Below are 21872 nucleotides of genomic sequence, written 5' to 3'. Positions count from 1 at the left end.
TCACATATTAACAGGGCATATCATGATTGTACACTAAGCTACTTACATTTTACCCACCTTTCCACATATCAAAGTATACATATATGTCTACAATCATATTTTACATAAAGGATATCACCAGGTCAGTAGTTATTTTAACGGCCTCTAATGTTGCTCCTTTAGCATTGTTTACTAATGCAATTGACAACTCTAGTCCATTAAGATTGGAAGATATACATCGATTATTAGGAAGAGTATGTGGGGGTATCCGTCTAGTGATAAGGATTTTCTTGGCTGCAGATGAAGCAAAAAACACTTTTCTGATGGTTTAATAAATTAAGAGAAGAATCATCATTCAATCATACAATGCTTGGGAGGTATGGTATCACAAAAGCAAGAAGCCGCAACATGAATGTAAAAGTCAGAAAGGAGGCAGTGCCAGCACCCATAATCATAATAATAAATAATCAACATTCATATTCAGAAAGGCCCACATTTAAGATATGAAGTGTCACAGGACAACAAGACTGTAGGCTGTGGTATTTGCTTCCATTTGCATAGAGCATTATTTAATTTAAAAAGAATAGCGATACATATACCATTGACATGGTGAGTTTCATGGTACAGTACAGTACACAATTACAATGATGTAAATTCCCTTTTTAAATATGATACACTGTATTTCAGCATAACTCAATCCTTCAATATCAGCAGTGCAAACCTTTTAATTGTTCCTCAAACTATGTATCCAACATTGCAATTGATTCAAGTCATACATGTTATGAGACATACATTGCGCAAATAAACAAACAAATGTAACAAAAGTCAAAATTAAGAGGTCAAATCCTTTAAAGACTAATAAGCCACATATCCGTGTCTTTCTGGAATGTCAGTCTCTACTTTTTTTTTTTCACACTCATCTGGTGACATTTAGAAAGCGCTGTAAATCATATGAAGCTGCAAATAAAAGCTGATTGCTGAGTGCTTTTTGCCTTCATGTAAAACAGTGAATACATTCATCTCACTTCTGTGAAGTCAGTTATTTTCTGACATTGGGAATGTCATTTGCACAATAATTCATCCCAGATTATAACAGTTATCTTTAATTTTTCTTTAAATTACAAACAAGGCTTTGATAATGTGATTGGGCGTGCTCTGAAATGAAGTTCGTAGTAGCACATCCAAATGAAAGAGGAACAAACATTGCGCTGATCATTCTTCCTCATAACAAGGCATCAATTTGCACGGAAAGAACATTGGTTATGTTTTACTATCCATACCATTACTGAGCCTTTTTATTGCATTTCCTGGCGTTTCCTGAAGGAGAGCAGCTCTATATTATAGATGAAACAGCAGTTTGTCCACTGAACAATAACAATCTCTTGGTTTTAATATTTAAGGACTATCATAGCACTGTTTTAGTATAGTCTGGATGAATTCAGGAATCATTTGTTGCCATACTCTCTCACACACACTCTCACACAGACACACACGCACTCTCACACAAACACACACACACACACACACGTGTACCGTGTGAAATGCATAGCTGCAAAAAAAAAAAGTAGTACAAAAAAAACCCTAAGTCATTCTAGTCTTGCTATTCAAGGTCCAAATCAATCGCATGCAGTCTGAAACAACTTGATTTGAAGTCGAGACCTCCTTAAATTTACTGCAACAGCAGCGACTTTTGAAAATAATCTCCTGCATCACACAATGATTTCTATCTAAATAGCTTCCATGTATACTATAATGGCAGGATATCCGCATAATAACATACTGTTGCTGTAACTTGTTTGGCAGCAAAAACAGAACTGTTGGTTCACAAGACTTGAACAATGGAGGCGTAGTAAATGTACTCAGACTGGACTAAATGTACTGTCTGGACGGTCTTCTAGTAATTGCTAGCAGCTCTCTGTTCTCAGTACCATGCACTCTGTAAATCGTATTCTATGCATGCATTCATTAATGTGCCCAAAACAGTCTTTAAATGAGTAAATGTTCTGCTCTGGCCTGAATGAGTAAGTGGTTTTTAGTACCATGAACACTTCACATTATTTACATCTGGCAACAACATTAAGAGGCTCTTAAGGATAACCAGGCATTTTTGTATAGGGCAATATAAAGAAACAAGAACCCTCATTAGATAGATAAGGCGCAAAAGGTGTGCAACGATTTCATAAATGTATCAAATGGAGTGGTTCATTCTTTGATCACAAAAGAAAGCATTAACTCTTTGAAACATAATCAAGTAATAAAATAAAATCATAAATAACAAAAAGACTGTACACACACAAATAAATCCTGTCACCCCATTTCAGAGTAGTGGTAGTATCTAACGTGTGGTGTCATTGTCTTTGACCTCACTAAAAAAGGTGCAGTAGTCAGAGTTCATAACTTGGTATAAACAACATCCCGACATGTCACAATCCCCAATTCTCCTACTTTCTTGTCACACAACAACAACAATAACAACGGCATGAATGATCCAACAAAGACACACCGACGTGATACAGTAGTAGAAATGCAGAAGTTGGATGTTTGGCGACTGGCCCAGTGTGTGTGTATGTGTGTGTGTGTGTGTGTGTGTGTGTGTGTGTGTGTGTGTGTGTTGGTGGTAAAAATGGAGCCGGGGGGTGAACCTCGCTCTGCTCCAGCCTGTGTACACACCTGCTGTGTATCCGAGGCAAGTACATGTACACAGGTGCTACACACACACACACTGTAGAAAACGGACAGCAATGGATGGACGGACTCCTGGCTCCACCTACTTCCTCCCACTCTCTATGCAGTGCTGGAACTGGGCAAAGCTGAGGAACACCTGCTCCAGTGATATCTGGCTCACACAGTAGTCTTCGATGTGGTATTTCTCTTTGGCTGCCTCCAAAGTGCCAAACACCTAGGTGGGAGCGGAGGATAGGGAAGGAACACAGAAAAGTGTGATATGACTGCATCTCTAGTGTTATTCATGGCTTTGTGCCAAGATCACAATCTAAAGCTCCAATATGCATCTTTTGAAGTACAAATAAATACTTTATTTCCGCTCTCTATTACGGTGAACATGTCCGGACATTCAAACAACAACAGTAAAAAAAAAAAAAGTATCAATGCATTTTCTTTAAATTTTTTTCATTTTGTTGAAGCCATAAAATTGTAGCTCAGGTATTTAAACGTTACTGTGTTCCATTTTGTTCAGTAGAGGGAGCTCTAACACAGCACATGTGCAGAGATGTGTACTGTATCTCAGTATATATATCAGTTACCTGGGCCCAGGTTAGTGTTTTGTCAGTCAAATGATAGTGCACCATTCCCTGGTGCTCGTCCTTTAGTTGACTTCCTGTGGTTGGAGGAAATTCACACAGTTAGATTTGCTTTGTTATTTTTTTACACTTTGAGTTTACTTCAACAGCAAAGCACCCTCAACAGCACAAAAAGCATGCAGAGAAATAGATTTTTGGCATTTTTCAATTTAAATGTAGAATGATAACTAAAATAAATGTAAATGCAGCTACAATACGACAATTTCTTCTGTGGTTTTGCATTCAGACCTAAAACTTGGAGTCGATAAAATCTTTAGGAGGTGTATTAATCTGCATTGTAAATGTTTCACTGTATGGCTCTGACCTGGGAAGGTACTTTCGATGAAGTCTTTAAACAGCTGCAGGTCACTGTCCTCCAGATCAATCTCTATGTGTACTTTAGCCAGCAGGGTGTAGCCACTGCCAAACTTGCTCTTCAGGTGTTGGGGACTCCCGAGGCACTTGAACTGACCGTTGACCATCACTGCCAGCCTGGTACACAGGGCCTCACACTCCTCCATACTGGTGAGGGAACATATCAGGGAGATGAGTAAAAGGCGTGAGCATCCCCACTTCTTCAGCTTTTCAAGTATACAATATATAGTAATACAATTTATTTTAATTACACTCAGTAGTGGACGATCTTTTACCACTGTTAATACCCAGCACATTCTATAAAGCTCACCTATGAGAAGTGATGATTATGGCCTTTCCAGACTCCCGTGTGCGGGTAACAGCATCCCACAGCAGCCTCCTGGCCACAGGGTCCATCCCGGTTGAAGGCTCATCCAGGAAGATGACCGGAGGCCCACCAATCAGAGCCATGCCTGCACTCAGCTTCCGCTTGTTACCACCACTGCATATGTTGATGGAGACATATTATTTGCACACACTTTCTCAAGAAAATACAGCATTATTCAGGCTGATATGTGAACTTTATGGCACAAAACCGAACAAAGAATGGCTCAGATATTTTTCTTTGCACCAACAGTCTACCTACCTATAGCTGCGGACCAGTTTATCAGCATGAGGCTCCAGCAGCAGTGACCTCAGGACATTCTCCACACAGCCAGACACATACTTCTCTGGTATTCCTCTGAGCCTGGCATACATACTAAGAGTTTCTCTCCCTGTCATGTGGTCCAGCACGGCGTCAAACTGAGGGCAGTAACCGATGCGCTGCTGCACCTGCAATCCAGAGATAAATGGCCATTTTCAAATCATGGCCTTTTGGAAGCAGAGTGGCTCTACATTGAAGAGTCAGTAAACTTAAATCCAAAAGTTCAACTACTGCAATCAATTTATCTTTGAATTAAACGTAACTTCCTTCCAGCTCCCCCCGCCGCTCTCACCTTCTTAATGTCCCTCAAGATGCTGTATCCATCAATGTAGGCGTCCCCGGAGGTTACACTCTCATCACCTGTCAGCATCTTAAAGGTTGTGGTCTTGCCTGCTCCATTGAAGCCCAGGAGGCCAAAACACTCTCCTTTCCCTACAGCTAGAGACAGCCTGTCCACAGCCAGAAGATTCTCCCCACTGCTGTACACCTGAGAAGGAGAGATAACAGCAGGTCAGTACCACCATGTCATATCTCACAAAGACACACGTATTTCAACACACTCTCTCAGTCTTTCACAAACATATTCAGACCCATGTGTACAAGGAAAAGACTTGTCTGCTACATACCTTGCTGAGCTCCTGCAGTATGAGGGGGCTACCAACCATAGACTCTACAACTGGCTGGCACTCCAGGACCCTCTTCCTCTCATCGGCCACATCCCTGTCCTCTGGAAGCAGTGCTGCATCCTCTATTAGAGGTAACTAACACACACACACACACACACACACACACACACACGATAGAAGTTATAAATCACAAAAAGTAACACACTTATTGACATGACTATGTCACAGTAATAAGGACTTTTCTTTTCTTTTCTTCTGACAGTAATAGTACATGTCCAGTCTTTTAAGGGACTATAATATACATAAATACGGTTTACTATGTCATAGTAGCCTATAGACAGTAGAACAGAACAATATGAACACTTCATGAACAAGCTTAGTTCGAATATATAACAGATTGACTCTACAAAGACTGTTATCTTACACCTAACAATTATTTTGTTATCAATTAATCTACCAATTTATTTTGGTTATTCATAAGGAAAAATGTCAAGCCAAAGGCAATAACTTTGTTTTGTCCAACCAACTGCCTAAAAACCCAAAGATATTCACTATTATTACTATTGCAAAAGGAAAATCAATATATCTTCACAACTGAGAAGCTGAAACAAACTTATTGGCATTTTTGCTTGAAGAATTACAACAATCAACTAAGCTCTAAACGCTTTCGGTTTTCAAAACACAGCTTTACAAAAGTGTTTCCTTAAAGCATGCAGTCTTTCAGATAAGATATGTTCTTAAATCCCTTTAGTAAAGTCTATGTGCTAATGAGTGCAGAGGTGGTTATAGATCTTAGAGGTGTGAAGAGCCTCAGATAACTCCTCATTGCCTCTTTTGCCTGATGAAGTGCAGCTTGGACTTTGGTTTCATTATGCAAGTAGTGATATATCAAATGCTCTGTATTCATTTGGAAAAACTGACAGACATGTTTACCAACATTAAATCCAAGACTGCTCCCCTTGATGTGACAAATCAGTTTGCAGGTTTATTATCAGATGCACATGCACACAGGGGCGCAGATGATTTGGCTTCTTTGCAGATCTGTTATTTTCCTCTTGCTGCTTTGAAATAGTACAAATCAAAGTGCTAATTGCTAGACCTCTTTTAATGAGGGACAAATGTTGCCAACTGGCTTTCAGCCTAGTATGAACCAATCCAGTAGCTTTTTAACTGTGAAACAGACACGCTGCTATTGGTGTGTAAAGTTAGTTTCCTTTTCATGAGGTGTCATTTGTCCATTCCTTGTCCGTTTCATCAAATCTGCATGATCAGAGGTTACTCACTTTGTGGAACCAACCAGTCTTTAGAGACTTTCACTATAATTAACCACCACTGTACTTTGAAAACAGTTTAAATTTCTGATGAAACGGAAAAGTATCCATTCCACCCCTCACCCAAAAACAGAGAAAGACACTGCCTTGTCCACCGCTCCCACAGTTCATCTACCTGTTTGCGTCTTCTGCCCAGGGAGCTGAGGAGTCGCCGGAGAGTGCGGACACACTGCAGTTCGATGACAAACAGCAGAATTATGAAGACTAGGCCCTGCACTGAGAAGGCCACAAGGAAGCGTCCCACACCAGGCTCTGACATAGAGAAGTAGTTTGTCTGGTACGTAATGTCTAGAACCAGAAAAACACTTGAGTTATGTCATGTCAAATTTGGTCATTTCATTAGTTTGGTAAATATACATTTGGAAAACTGGATTAAAAAAAAATATATTATACAAAAAGCTAGGAGAAAACTGTTGCATTGTGCGTTTCATTTGTGCCCTGTGCGATCTGTGTGTTTTTTTGTTTAAACTTTAGTGAAAAGCAATGATACTTATTTATAGGATACACTATTATTTATATAATATGTCCACTATAAAAATGAACCACCACCATCATTCCAAGGTGGAGGAGGTGTAATACTACCACCTACAATATGACTCAACATCATAATTATATCTTCTATAACATCTATTACATATTAAATGATAAATTCAGGTAGATACCCCATCCACATTATTTTATAACATATATATAATATATATAATATATTATATAAAAACATTCACTGTAACACCTATACGAAAAAAGCAATGACCTCCTAATTTTCTGAGGCTATACTTACTTAAGTACTTGCACACTGCCTGGCTGATTGGACTGGTGGGGCAAAATGAGTTGAATTCATAGTTCTGGTAGAATTGGCTGAAGGACATGCCGAGGCAATAGTTTGGGAAGATCAGGAACACCTTATCCAGTAAGTGCGACAGGTGCTGCAGGTTCAACTCTGGACAAGGAATTCACAAGAAGGACATCAACAGGAATGTTTTCTTTACTTTTTCAAATTTTAACCCCTCATGCATTCACTGGCTTCTCATCCACATTGAATTTGATGAAGTACGCAGCCAAGCCAGAAGCACTGATGCTGGGAACTCCTTGCACTCATGTATTCATCCCTTTTAAAACCATTAAAACTACCACATATTGGCCTGCGTATAAGACTTTTCTTTTAAGGAAAATTACATTTGAAAAAGTGGGGTCATTTATATATTCACAAGATCAGTACACCAGTGCCTATGGTGTTGCATTATGTTTTTTTTTGTTGCCACTGTTGCTAAGCTAGCGTGTTACTTCAAGTCCATTTATAGTGTGTCTTTTAGGGTTAGCTAGTCAGCCTGAGTTAGCCTAGTTTAACCTAGATGAGTTTCAGAGTTGCTGCCACAGATGAAATAAATTCCTCCTGATGAGTAAAACGTCTTTACAGCACTAAGGGACCCAGGACTAATTAATCCAGGAATTAGCAGAGTCACACGATTAGGACCTCAAATAGAGGGAAATTAAAAAAGGTAGGTTGTTGGTTTCATAGAGAGGAGAACAGAAGGACTACAGTAGCAGCAACTGGACTAGTAGTACTAGTCTGAAATGATGGGGCATTACTTATAATCAGCATCGTCTTATATTCTGGCCAGTATGGTAATTTGAGACACTCTAAATGTTTGCTAGTGCTGTAAGCCAGTATGGCCTCTCACCTGGGATGGTCATGATGGTGACAGCCAGAAAGGTGGCGGTGCCAGAGATCACGTTGAAAATGGTGAGGCGTGTATAGGCAGTAGCGGCAGAGGAGAAGAGGAAGCTGAGCAGATACATAAGAGGCACAACAGCCCAGCCATACAGCAGTAGTAACAACAACACATCTACCAAGTGGTTGTCTTCTACGAAGGCCTTTACTCCGAATGCCTGAAATACCACCTAAGAGCATAAAAAGAGTTAAGATAATGCATATAAGAATCAGACCGCTCTGTTTACACTAACTTGTCATTCTCAGTACTTTTATCCCAACCAATAATATCACATGTCTGGGTGGAGGAGGTAATGTCTTATGTTAAACTTGAACAGTTTAAATACACTGCCCAAGAACCCAGCCAGAAATATTATAAAGGTCTGGCTACCATTTCTGCTCCATTTTGAGATTGAATTCCCTCCATTAATATAATGTACAATTAACATATTTGAATATACAATATCAGATTTCATACTGACCAGCATGAGGAGACAGGGCAGCAGAAAGTTGACCAGGTCCCACAACAGGGCAGAAAACCAGAAGTTCGACAGGTAGACGCCGCTGACCTGCTGCACGTGCTTGGATTTGATAGAGGACTCTGTTACGAGCAGCAGGGCAAAGGTGCTCGACAGGGAGGCCATACCATACATCAGGTTGATGGCAATGGCAAAACCTGTCTTTCCCCTACAGATGAAAAAGAATTAGACGGTCAAGAGAGAAAAAAAGAGGAGGCGGCGAATAGGGGGAACAGGAGGAGAAATAGTGCAAAGGAAAGGTGAAGAAACAGCAAGAGAGAGCGAGAGAGAGGTGTGAAATAACTGAGAGACATAAAATACACAACCGCACCCTTGTTGGATCACAATTACTTTCCTCCATCACCTTGATCTCCGCCTGTTTAAATCTATAATGTCAAACTAGAACCCAGCTATTTTACAAGATTTGTGAGTAATTTTACAAATTAAGACTAATGCAGACCTCAATAAATCAGATGGCATTATGATATTAAATCTATATTGAATATATCCCTTTTGGTGTAAGCTTGGAGTTTCCCCAGAAATGTTCAATTCATACTTGAATTGACGGACATTAATATAGAAAATGTATCCTTTCATGTCATGCAGAATAAATGATAATCCCTTGGAAAATGTCATATTTTTACATGATGGCAACAAGTACATTGCAAGTAACTGCGCTTGCTAAAGATAAATAGAGCCACACCTCTTCTCTCTTTACTTGATAATAACCAAATGCTTTCCACCCTTCCCCTCCACTCACTCTGTGAGCTGGCTGCGGGCGATCTCAGACAGGTTGCGTGGCATGGGGTAATTGCCCGTCTGGATGGAAGCATTCGGCCCTGCTAGAAGTTTGAACAGGGCATTGTCCGCCATCATGAGAGCTGTGGCGGGTGTATGATAGCCCTCGTTGTTGAAGTAGGCTGTTGCTTCAACATAACGGCTGCTTCTGCCACGGAAAGCAGCACCCACCACACAGCGCTCATTAAAGCTGCCGCCTTCTTCTTCTGCCTGGGTCAGGATGTAATCAGTAAAGTCTGATTCAGAGAAAAAGGGTATACGGTCAGTTAATACTCAGCTAAGTAGTCAAGCCAAGTCTCTGTCTCTGTCACTATGCTTACCTGTAATGTTGATGAGTTGGCCCAGCTGTGCAGAGAGCTGCGAGCTGTATGTATTTGCCAGGGCAGAGGACAGGGGACCTGGCCCAGGCTGCAGAGCCACAGGGACCTTGGTGTGACCATAGCGGCTGAGTGCCAGCCTCAGCAGTGGAGCATCCTGGTGATTTGGAAAAGTGCGTGCTACAACTAAGGCCACAACTGTGAAGACCAAAGGGACCAGGAACTGAGCCACCATCACCTTCCAGTTTCTCCAGCTATACAGCGCCCTCTTCAGGAACATGGCATAGAACTGTTGCAGGTATAATCTGACCTGATAGGAGAGACAAGGGGAAGTGAAATGTGAGTGTTACGAATGATATGCAGTAAACATGACAAGCATGAGTTTGCTTCCTCTTTATCTCACCCCGGTGTTAAGCTTGATGTTGGAGCAGTCCTCTGAGATGAGTGTGCCGCTATCTGTGAAGTCGGTGACATCGGTCATGCCGCTGAGGCTGCTGGCGTCATCTGTGGTCCAGTCATGTGAGCGTCTCTCATGTTGGTACTGCAGGGCTGGCAGCTGGATTGCCTGGATGTCCAAACTAGAATCCACCAGCTTTCCCACTCTGAACACACAAATCAACCTGTGGTTATCTACCTTACTTACTGGAAGTTCAGTTTCTCAGCAACCAACCAACAGTTCCATTTAATAAAATATTTGCTGAAATTGGAGACTAAAGTAAAGCTTAGAAATTGTCATGATTTGTAAAAAAAAGAAAATGCATCTATAAAATATCCTCTGTCTATTGTTCATTCCTCAGCAGCTCAGAAAAGCTCAGAAAGGCAGGGCTGCTCGTAAATGAAGTTATTTCTGGGCCTTATATTTAAATTATCAGTGAGACCATCTAATCAAGGCACCTACACAGGAGGGCCGATCCAACTATATTAAACACCCTTTGTGCCTTTGTGAACCTAGTTACATCTTCCATCAGTCTATCCTTTCTACACCTCTTACCACGGATTGTAATAATAAACTTATGAACAAAAGAAATTAAGATTTTAGAAAAAAAATGTCAACTGTGTTTTGAAGCCATCAGTATGTGTAAGCCTGCTAAACTGTGAAAACTCAAAATGACAAAACTACATGATCTAGTTTAAAATGCTTGGTTATCAGATGTTTTATATATCTACACAGTATTTCATTTGGCATTAATGATTAATTTAATAACTGTAGCAGTGTTACTATCTAACTTATAAGACATTTTACTTGGCTGCAAAATACTGAACACCAGAAGGGAGCTAAATGACCAAATGTTCAAACAGCAGCTTTTCTTGGTGTTGTACTTGATGTTTGGTGTATAGTGTTTATGGCCAGAATACACTGATAGACTCTTATTATGACTTGTAAATAACAAGGCCTTTGAGACAAACATTCTTGGCAGTGGCAATTACGAGGTCATACACTTGTGCTGGTAGAAGTAGCATGCAGCGCTAGCTGTCCGCTGCGGAAGCACTCTTGTGCTCGTTGCCACAGATACACATATTGAATCCACAGGGAAGCAGGAATAACGGCTCAGTAAACAGTAGGCACCTGGGACTGAGATGTATGTGCAAAGAAGAAAAGGCGTACATATGAGCCATAGCACTGGTTTGCATGTTAACAAAACTGAAAATGCTTGCATGATTGCAGAGCTATGGCTGGTATTTTTAACTCAAGTTGTATAAGGAACCTACATTCTTCTGTATTAAAATGTTTCTTCTTGACCATCACAATTATTTCTATCAATACAGTGGCTTAAATTGCTGCATAACTGAAAATGTGCCGAGCTAAAGGAGAGCTTCTCCTTTAGTCAGATACAGAAAATTTTAAATCGCATTCGCCCATATCATATTCCTCCTACCTGAGAAAAACTTCTTCCATGGTGGTTACTGAAGCTCCATAGCTGGCGATGCCCAGCTCTTCTCTGTTCATCTCCAGCTCAGCAAACAGCAGCTCAAACCTGAGAGAAAAGTGCATCAGGGAAACAGATTACACACTATCTCATAGTGGGAGAAATGCTATCCCTCAAAATTACAACATGAGCTCTTCATGAGTGTGAAATTGCCAAATTTAACTCCACTGTGTTTTGAAAAAGAGTCATACATTGTTCTGCCTGAAATCTGTGTGTGGAGGGGGGATATAGATTTTTTCTGAAAATAAAAAGAACATAAAAAAGGTAACAGGAGAGGTGGCTGTAAAAGAAAAAAAAAACCTAGAGGGAGAGAGAAACTTAAAAGGTGATAGATAAGAAATGAAAGATCTTAGTATGTTTACCGCACTGATTTCGATTTTTTTTAAAAGTGTATTACTCTAAAACAGTAAAAAGAAAAACACAATGTACAATGTAATGCTGGCAGTTATTTTATAAATGCATTGATCCATTTTGTGACATTCTGTAGTCAATTGGCCCCTTTCACACGGGTTATCATTTAGTCACTATTGGTCAGCAGGCGTCACTTCTAGCCAATGGTCTTTCTCCCCTTACGGCAAATTCACACTTTTCCACTTCGACTTATGACAAAAGATCTGAATGACTCACCTGCTGGTACTTTCTTTGGGCAAGATGTAAGAGAGCTCAGCCCCAGCACTGCTCTCCATTGTGGCATTAGGAACATACATGTGGACGAGGCGGGTGATCTCTGACACATTACAAAGAGCATCCTTTACTATCACCATGTGGTAGCCAGCACCTGGGGAGCAGAAGAAAAGAAACAGGCTTGTACATATTACATAGCCGTCAAATCCGAGAATGACATCTTGTCAATGTCAATTGTTCACCCAGCTGCAGCTATTTCCACTCCACTCACCATATTTGTTCTTAAGGAAAAGTGGTGACCCGCAGCACTGCAGCTCTCCTCCTGCCATGATGGCGATGCGATCGCCGAGCAGGTCAGCCTCGTCCATAAAGTGTGTGGTGAGCAGGATGGTTCGACCGCGCTTCTCCCCTTGCAGAAGGTCCCAGGTGGCACGTCGAGCTGATGGGTCCATACCTGATGTGGGCTCATCTAACATGACCACCTGCAGACAGATGAAGTTAGGGATGAGATAAGAATGGATGGCACAAAATGAATCCAGTGAATAATGCTAATGAAATTCTTTACCTTGGAGTCTCCAATGAGGGCAATGCCAATTGAGAGTTTTCTCTTCATGCCACCAGAGAGGGTCTTGGAGCGAGCCTGTCGCTTGTCCTCAAGGTTCAGGATACGGATTGTCCGGTCAACCTCATCGGGAATCTTGTCTTTGGAGTAGCCTTTCAGCTGGTTAAGCAGATAAACACGCCACATAAACTCTTGTCCAAACTCCCAGCATGCATTCCCTAATGATATCAAGAGTGGATAACTTCTCTTTTCTTAAAGTATAGTAAGCTGGACTCCTAATATCCTTTTAGAAAAAAGCTAAGCTTAAATATTGCTCTCAGTGACACTAACCTGGACAAATACAGATTAAACTAAATCTCTATTTACTTGTACAGGAAACTTCAGCAACGAATGATAGTTATGGAGATATATGTATATGGTAAGAACATGAACACCACACAAGACACTTATAATAATAATAATAATAAATAATTTAAAAAACATCTCTATCAACAATGAACAAGCAGGAGAAGAGAGTCATGAGTGCATGATAGTGTGGGTACCTGTGCGTAGAAGAGCAGGTGCTCTCTGACAGTGAGGTTATCAAACAGTACGTCATGCTGGGGACAGAGTCCCAGACTGCGTCGGATCAGAGCCATGTCCTGACAGATGTCATATCCGTTGATATAGGCCCTGCCACTGGTGGGGGGATACAGCCCTGCAAGCACAAGCAATTAGTTGACTTAAGATTTAGGTGGCATCTATGTTTGATTGTGTGCACATTGGCTGTTTAAGCTGGTCACCTGTAAGCATTGACAGTGTTGTGGTCTTCCCAGCACCGTTGTGTCCTAGCAGCACCGTGATCTGTCCCTCGAACATGTTCAACGTAAGATCCCGCACAGCCTGCCGCGTCTTGTTGCTCACTCTGAATTCCTGTTGAGAAGATAAACCCAAAACGTTTATGTGCAATACCCGAGCAAAAAAGGCATAGAGGAAGAGCAACCTTGTTGCTTATTTACCTTCTGCAGTAGAATATTTAATGACTGTAATTTTTTTTAAAAACTTGCACCATCTGCACCCTTTTACAGGAGGTCTAAATGTTGACCCTGTGGGTCATAGCATCCGTTTTGCTGCTCACCTTAGCCAGGTGTTTAATCTTGACCCCGGAGACTAGTCCAGCTGGCTCCTCCTCTATAAACTCCCCTTTCAGAGCCTTTTCTGCATCCTCCTCTTCCTCTTTCTCATTCACCAAAGCCATGCGCGGACTGCTGCACCAGTATGAAGGCTGCAGATAAGGGGATTGAGAGAAAGTGAGGGCTAGACAGAGGTAGGAAACTGGCCTTGGTAAAAAAGCAGTATAAAATAGTACCTTGTAATTCCAGCATTCATTTCAAGCATATTTCCACAAGATATTTTACTGAATTAAAAACAAAAAATCATGTACTGCACACACTGTCTAACTTTTTTCCCAATTAATCAAGATAATTACAGGATGCAACAAAGAAAGCAGAGGAACACAATCATTCATAAAACATAAGAAAGAGAAAGTGGGCTGACATTAACATTGTTCATGTACACTCTACATTAGAGGGAATTGTTTCCTGACCGAACCTCCCTCTGGTGAACTTCCTAAGAACCAGAATCAGACCTCCATTTTCAACATTGTAGAAACGGCATCTTACACACACAATGAACATGAAGTGCGTCAGCATCTTAGCCACACCCTGCTGGCAGTCTTTTAAATTCCTGACTACTGGGAAATGGATTAGCATGAGTTTATTTTTGTGTGTGTGTGAGGCACGCTATTTCGTGATCTCCTATAGTTGTTAGAAAGATAAACTTTATTTGTGTTGGCTGGACAGAGGCAGACGCTTCCTGTTATTCTGGCCAGTTCAACCCAAAGACTTCCTTTGACCAGTATGCTGTGACCTCACATTTTCAAACCCCTCCACTTTCATTATATCAGAGCAATTTCTTTAATCTAAGGCAATTTTTTTCTTACAGGAGACCTTGCAACTTCCTGATGGTGCTATAAGGGCTTAACACCACCTACTTGCAGCATTTGCTCCCATGATAATGTGTCTTTAACTGCAAACCACAATGTAAAAGCCACGTCAGAGGCAAGGTTCAATTCCTAGTTAAGGCTTGTTCATGCCTTTCAAAAAACACTATTAGCAGTGTTCATAGATGGGAAGCTGGTGAGCCATCATTTCTTTTTATTGCACTAGTAGCATTAAGTATCATATCCCTGAATCAGGTAAATGAGTAGTAGGTGTTAATGTGTTTGCCCCTTAAAACAAAGCTACTTTCTGTATCTGTATCTTTATCTATTAACAATTCTTTGTTTGCTATTGCCATATACCTTATAGAAACAGTGTTTTCTCCTCCAAACTAAGAGGACTTGCACATATATTTGCTCAGAAAAACACTCAGTGAATGAAGTTTCCAGACCAAACTCTAACAATGATATTTAAGAAAATGTGAGGGTATTTCTATATTTATGAAAAATATCAAATATCACAAGGGTTAGGGTTATCACAACATGTATATTTAAACAGTGTTAAATAAATACATATGGTTTGAAATGTGACAAGCATTACTGAAAAAAAAAAAATAGAAAAACACATTAGACGGTTTGTTACTGGGAAATGTGATGACAATAACCAACCAGATGATTAGGCGATTTTCTGTTTGCACACAACTTCCCTTTTTTCTTTTTGGTTTAGTTCTTTTAAGTTTGAATTACTAACTGGCAGTACTGTGGAGACTAAGGACACTGTGAGGAGGGACAAAATAATCAGATAACTGCAATTATCTTAAACATTTGTATCGCTTTTGAATGCATTATCTTTTCATTCCACTAACGAATCTGTGTTTGGTTACATCTCCAGTGAGTGTGTGTGCATACAAGTAGTGATGAAGCTTACCAGTGCAAAAAAGTAAGACGGTAGAGGCACTCCATACTCCCCAGGAAACACTGCCTCCATGTACCAGGCCACCAACCAGTAGAGCACAGAGTCAAACAGCAGCAAGCCCAACACCTGGGCCATGGAGAAGTCATCATCCACCGTCACAGAGTCAAACATGTTTGACCACTGGATTCCTGTACCTATAAAATAAACATTTTAAAAAACAATGTTTTTAGGAAAAGAAATAGAAATTGACCCTGACTTCCTAAAGTACCCAGATAGTCCAAAATCGGTGGATTGTAGTTGGCTAAATTCACTTTCACCATAACCCTCAGTCTTACCTTTGCCTTCAAACATTCCTATGAGTTGAGATCCCATGGCCATGGCCACGTTGGAGATGAGGCACGCTGACACCTTCTGGGCATGGGTTAGTAAGTCGTAGCGCGGCCACAGGAACAAATAAGGCAAGTAGCTCAGGAAATAGATGAAGCCACCCGCTGCTGCCGCCACATTGGCTGGAGTTAGAGAGAAAAGAATGAGAGGTTGAGGGGTTGTTGACAAAGAAAATACAGTGAATTGAGTGTAATCACAGCTCTTGTCACTCTGTTTGTTGCCACAGTTACAGAAGAGGAACATTGCTGACACACATAGTCGTGCCTTTGTAGACCTACACAAGAGCTAACAGGTAAATTGTTATGTGAAGAGAACTACTTTTTCTGTTAACCCCATTGGCATGATTCACAGAGCAAGTCTGTGTGTACTGTTCAGATGAAGCATTGGGGAGAACAAATGAGAGCTGGGGGAGAAATGGGTGAGAAAGTTGAATACTGTGGATGAGGCGAATGAAAGACTTTCAGGGCTGTTTTTTGCCTCCACTTCAGAGCAGCGAGACAAGACCTCTAAAAAGAGCACTTGTGGCAGACAATGTGACATTTTGAGCCTGTGTGGAACATGCATTGATTAAGTACCATTATCTATTCCTAAAAAGTACACCAGTGGGAGGGGAGAAGTATCCAGACAGCTGCTCACACAAAGACAGCCAGGAGAGAAAAAGAGCACGTCTTTGTTGATGAAAATGGCAGAGGACGGCACTGAAGGATCCTCTCTATTGGTTGGTTTGATTTTCTGTAAAAGCCTCTCATTACTGCCTCTTCCCTCTTCAGTATACAAATCATCCCTTATAAAGAAACCCTTGAACCTAGCTGGGGTTTAGAGTCATTACAGTTTATAAGGAACTTTGTTTATGCATGGTGTCAAGGGGAAAACAACATGATGATGTGGTTTCCTCAGCTTACATTTCCAGTAGGTTCAGCAACAATTGACACAATTTTTAATGACTTAAGTCAGGCTGTGAAATATTACAGTTTGGAGAATTATTCATAGACTCAAGACAGGCCAGGCTGAGGAATGACAGGGAAAGTGGGAAGAAGAAAGAGAAGGACAAGATTTGACACCTAAGGTACCTTGCCTCATTATGTCAAAGCAAAACAGGAAAACTGTCTGGGCAGGTGACAGAACACATTACATTACTCAGAGTTAGATATACGACATGATTCATGGAAACAGAGATTCAACACAAAACAGAGTATTTTAAGTCTCTTTTCTCCTCAACTCACCTCCTGTGGACAAAAGGCTTCATAATAATCATTACCAACAGCCAAAGAATAACATGAACTACAGCGTGGCTGGCAAATTAGTCAGTGTTTATGTGCAACTGCTTTGCAAAAGGCTGTATAAAACCGAGGCCAACGAGCACTTGTAACCTGAGCTGCTTTGTTGGGGAAAGTTGGAAGAAGATGGATGCTGGTCTGAATGAAAAGCTCTGAATGAGAGAGGGAAAGGGAAAAGAGAAGAGAATCATGAGAAAGGAGAGATGGGGTTTAAATAGCTTTCTTTATTGTCTAGGTTCAGGCCGGACAGAGCGCTGAAATTTCATGTGGCTGAAAACGGATAGAGCTCTGACCTACTTAATACAAGAAACCTACTATACCACACAACAGCCAAAATAGAATTAAAGTATCAGTAATTACATGACTTAAATATTTACACTCTCATAGTTTATCAATACAACTAGTCACCAGTGATATTTATCTGTTTTTGTCTAGTCAACATGACAACATAGCTCTTCTCTGTGCAGATTTTTGTGTCGTTAAAACATGTGTTTTATAGCTCATGTGTCTTTTATTGCTGCTTTTATGTTTTGGACCAGCTAATAGGAGGGAGCAAAGCAAACAACAGACACTCTGACCTTCATTTGAGAGAACAAACAATGCTGCACAAACTGTCTGGCTCCATTTTGCTGAAATTTAGAGTGTTGAGTAAAGGGCATCTCACCACGCTCACAGGATAGTACAGAAAAGAGTGGACAGAGACAAAAACACACACCTCGTGAGAAGAAGGTACTGATCATGAAGCTGAAGTTGATGGTGGCCACGGTGAACACAAGCAGGAAGACAAAGACCAGTGTGGGGTCACTGTAGGATAGCACTGCTCCGTTGGGGCTCACCTAAAAACAGCAGTTATAAAACAGATAGTTTCATTGCTCTATTATGACATGCTGAGGCACATTATATCCCCTAAACCAAAAATGAAAAATAATCTAATCCATTTATCTCTCTCTCTCTCTCTCTCTCTCTCTCTCTCTCTCTCTCTATCTATCTATCTATCTATCTATCTATCTATCTATATATATATATATATCTCTATCTATCTATCTATATATATATATATATATATAAATATAATCAAAAAATATGATCGAATTATTATGATCTGTTAATTATAATTACATATTATAATTGTAATTGAAATCATTCGTTTCATTTCCTATCTGATCATTTGCTTTACAGCCAGTCCCTGTTTTTCCTCTTGGTTTTAGTTGTTTCAAAACCATTTTAAAAGTACTGCCTCTCATGGCTTATGACACTGTATAAAGTATTGCTTTAAGAGCTATGGCTTCGCTACATATTTGCACGCTAAATAAATACGTACTGAAAGTTTCCACTAAAACACTACTGTAGATAATGATATTGTATTAACTTCTACTTATCTAAGAAACTGCTTAAATATGTGGCATTACGTGCTGGAATGTGGCTTATGTAACAATGATTTGTAACACAAACTCACCTGGATACAGAGGAGCAGAGTGACAAAAAAGACTGAAACGGAGAGGAAGAGGAAGAACATGAGGAACCAGGCGCTCCAGTGGAGCCAGTTGCTGAGACCCATCATCCTCATGTACTCCTGAAATAGACAAGAAAAGGTAGAGATTAAGGACCAGGTAGTCCTTTTTTATTACAGCCCATATAGAGAGACACAAACGCACCTTGAGCTTCCTTTCCTTCTCCTGCACCACAGCTCGAACTATGTTGAGGGAGGTGTAGGTAAAGCTGAGCACCAGCAGTAGGGGCAGTTGGTTCTGAATGGCCAGGATGAAGACGTCGTATATAAAGGCAGGGTAAGGAAACCGTGACAGAACCACTCTGATCTGTCGCAGCAGAGAGGCAGCCGCAGTTCTGTTGTAGGAGTGCATGATGGCTCGGTCAACCGCATGCTGTACAGCCAGGAATCCCTCTCGGAAATAACCTTAAAAGAGAAAAGAGATATATAAGATATATAACACTAAGGAGATATGTTAATACTGCCATTATATCAGCATTAATCACGGTCCAGAAACTGACTCATGGCACAACCCCATTTACAAAATGACCTATTCCATAAAGCAAAGCCCTTGTAACTTCTAAAGTTAACATTAAAATGGGTAAGAGGCCTTGAGGAACAAAAGTGGAGCTGCAGTCGTGAGTTATTATGCATGTGGATGTTGGAAATCAATATTCATGCGACTGGAAAAGCTTGTCAGTTCTATTATGCTGTGAGGATGACTTCATCTTTTGTCCCATTATAGTTACACTCAACTTGGAACTTTTGGTCTGGGCTGTTTTTGGGGGACAGCAGTCTTATCTATTCTCAAATTCATCATCTAAAGTTGCATTGCACTGTGCTTCACATTTATTGCTGATCTTTTTCTCCTCGGCCAAGCCTCAATAAATTCTGCTGTGTAAGTTGCCAGGGTCTCCTGAACTCTTCTTTGAGTACAAGTGATTCATCTTTTTGAGAGTTTTCCATCACAATCACCTCATTTAAATTTGACAAATCAAACAATTAGAGGTGACAAATGTGAAGATAAAGTTAAGAGTATCTGATGCCTCCTGAACAATGCCTGACACATCACAAATGATGTGAGGGCACAATGCATCCTCATAGTGTTAAAACTAGACAACGGTGATCTTGCCAAAGATGTGTAGGGCCGGGGTTGCTATGGAAACACAGCCTGGAGAGAGAGGGCTCTCACCCCAGAGATTGTGGAAAATAAGTGCTTTTCATCAATTATATTCTCTGTCTATCGCTCTTTTTTTTTTTAAGGACGGGTGCTTATTGGAATAAGACCTCTACAAAATGTAAAGTATTTTAAGAATAGAGATGATGGTTCTCACCCGGCGTGCCCCCCTCCTTGTCATACTGCTCCCTCGGCCCTGGCAGTTGGAAGAGGGGATAGAGGCTGAGCGTGTGCCAGTCCAGGTCACTGTTTGGGTTCAGCTCCGACTTCTCCTTGATTGGGGCGTTGCGTGGGGTGAAGGTGAAACGCAGATGGTAGCTCACCTGTATATGAGGGTGCAAAAAGAGAACAGACTTAGTGGACCTGAGCCAAGCCGAGTGGTGTGGTGTGGTGTGAATTTCACACAAATCAGATCTCTTTATCAACTTGGCTTCAAGCAGTGCAGCTGCCTCCCACTTAGTCAGTTTGTTGTGGAGGGAATAAATCAACTAAGTAATAAATAAGCCTACACTGGGCAGTGAATAAAAGAGTTATATGTTTCGTTTTAGGATAATGATGAAATATGATAATGAAATATTTGGGACCTCCTGTTGACCCATATACAGTATACACCACAAAGCGTATTCCTGTTATTCTTTGTTAATTTCGACAAAAACATAATTATTCCAATTTGTTTAATATCACTATTGTCACAAAATAATCAAACATAATTAAAACAAACAAACAATTGAATAGGATAGTATACATCATTTGTCTGTATGCTGTTTGTGTACAAAAACAAATGTACTTATTTTTGTAGATAATTTCTAAGATTTTTAGAACTGTTTTCATTCATTTTGTACTACTACAAAAGTCGCAGACTTTGACACAAAATCAATGCCACGTCAATCATTCCAACAAAGACTCAGGCTTCTCTTTCTTTGGCTGAACTGTTTTGACTATGACTATGGGAGTAACAAAGAGAGAAAACATAAAGCAAATGAAAGAAATAAAGAGTTGCTTGTGTCTTGTGCTTTGTTCCATCAACTTTTGTGTATTTACGCCTATGGTTTTATCCATCTGGCAGCAACGACAGCTTTCTACAAGGACAATAAAGCTGAATTTAATTTAATTTGAGAGGCAGAGGGAGATGGGCAAATAGAATACAAGTGAATAGAAATGTGGTTATAAATATGGGAAGATGGTGCACACAAAGATGTGGGAGTAGATCTCTCTCTCTCCCAGCGAGTTTCAAGCTGTCTGAAGCCTTCTAGCCTATTAAGTATGTCAGACTTTTCGATCATATGCAGTGGGATCACACTGTAGGAACCTGTGAATTCATCTGTCCTCTGTCAGGTTTTTCCTTCTACACGGAAGGACAAGTTGCATCTACTTCACATTAAATCAAACATCCTTCTCATCTATTATCATATCATAACAGACAGTTTCTATGCCCTACTTTGTTTTGTAATAAAACTGATTAAAACATGAGCTCTAAGACTTCCTTCTAGTTGGCCAAAAAAAAGTAAAGTAAATTAAAATAAACAAACAGAGTTTTAGGGAGCAAAACAAAGCGATTACAGACTGTAATCGGTAAATTTTAAGTCACCCTTACACTGAGATCAGGAAAACAAAAACAGTATGCTACAGTGTAATTATGCTTTTGTTCAAATACAGACAAGCTGAGTTTACCACTCTGCACTGCAGCTGCACCCGCTCTGAAGGTGCAAGAACCAACCATCAACCTGCTACAGTGTGTGTGACAGTGTGTGTGCGCTGCCTTTTACCTTTGTGGGAAGAGGTTCATCATCATGGGTAAAGGGGTGCTCAAACACCACAGCAGCCAGCAGCTTTCCTGACAGAGGGTCATTTCTCACGTAGTCTTCAAAGTGCTCCTCTGTCTCAAAGCCACGCAC

General features: G+C 40.5%; 1 protein-coding gene across 1 annotated transcript in view; it reads right to left on the bottom strand.

Moving 5' to 3' along the window:
- Positions 1-521: 521 nt before the first annotated feature.
- abca3b (ATP-binding cassette, sub-family A (ABC1), member 3b) overlaps positions 522-21872 on the bottom strand; it is a 28291-nt gene continuing 6940 nt past the window's right edge. Inside the window, exons 4-31 of the mRNA XM_051389424.1 lie at positions 21744-21871; positions 20135-20300; positions 18967-19226; positions 18768-18884; positions 18027-18147; positions 15983-16156; positions 15660-15841; positions 13871-14017; positions 13536-13665; positions 13296-13450; positions 12757-12912; positions 12463-12673; positions 12195-12345; positions 11517-11615; positions 10043-10241; positions 9643-9949; positions 9285-9558; positions 8489-8693; positions 7978-8197; positions 7077-7235; positions 6411-6583; positions 4965-5099; positions 4631-4825; positions 4279-4466; positions 3964-4134; positions 3604-3800; positions 3243-3316; positions 522-2878 (exon numbers count right to left, since the gene is read on the bottom strand). Coding sequence (XP_051245384.1) covers positions 2747-2878; positions 3243-3316; positions 3604-3800; positions 3964-4134; positions 4279-4466; positions 4631-4825; positions 4965-5099; positions 6411-6583; positions 7077-7235; positions 7978-8197; positions 8489-8693; positions 9285-9558; positions 9643-9949; positions 10043-10241; positions 11517-11615; positions 12195-12345; positions 12463-12673; positions 12757-12912; positions 13296-13450; positions 13536-13665; positions 13871-14017; positions 15660-15841; positions 15983-16156; positions 18027-18147; positions 18768-18884; positions 18967-19226; positions 20135-20300; positions 21744-21871 — 4826 coding nt within the window. The 3' untranslated portion in view covers positions 522-2746. The remainder of the gene's footprint in view (positions 2879-3242; positions 3317-3603; positions 3801-3963; positions 4135-4278; positions 4467-4630; positions 4826-4964; positions 5100-6410; positions 6584-7076; positions 7236-7977; positions 8198-8488; positions 8694-9284; positions 9559-9642; positions 9950-10042; positions 10242-11516; positions 11616-12194; positions 12346-12462; positions 12674-12756; positions 12913-13295; positions 13451-13535; positions 13666-13870; positions 14018-15659; positions 15842-15982; positions 16157-18026; positions 18148-18767; positions 18885-18966; positions 19227-20134; positions 20301-21743; position 21872) is intronic.

Source organism: Dicentrarchus labrax, unplaced genomic scaffold (assembly GCF_905237075.1).
Source record: "Dicentrarchus labrax unplaced genomic scaffold, dlabrax2021, whole genome shotgun sequence".
NCBI classification, from domain to species: domain Eukaryota; kingdom Metazoa; phylum Chordata; class Actinopteri; family Moronidae; genus Dicentrarchus; species Dicentrarchus labrax.
This window is presented reverse-complemented; position numbering and strand designations above follow the sequence as displayed.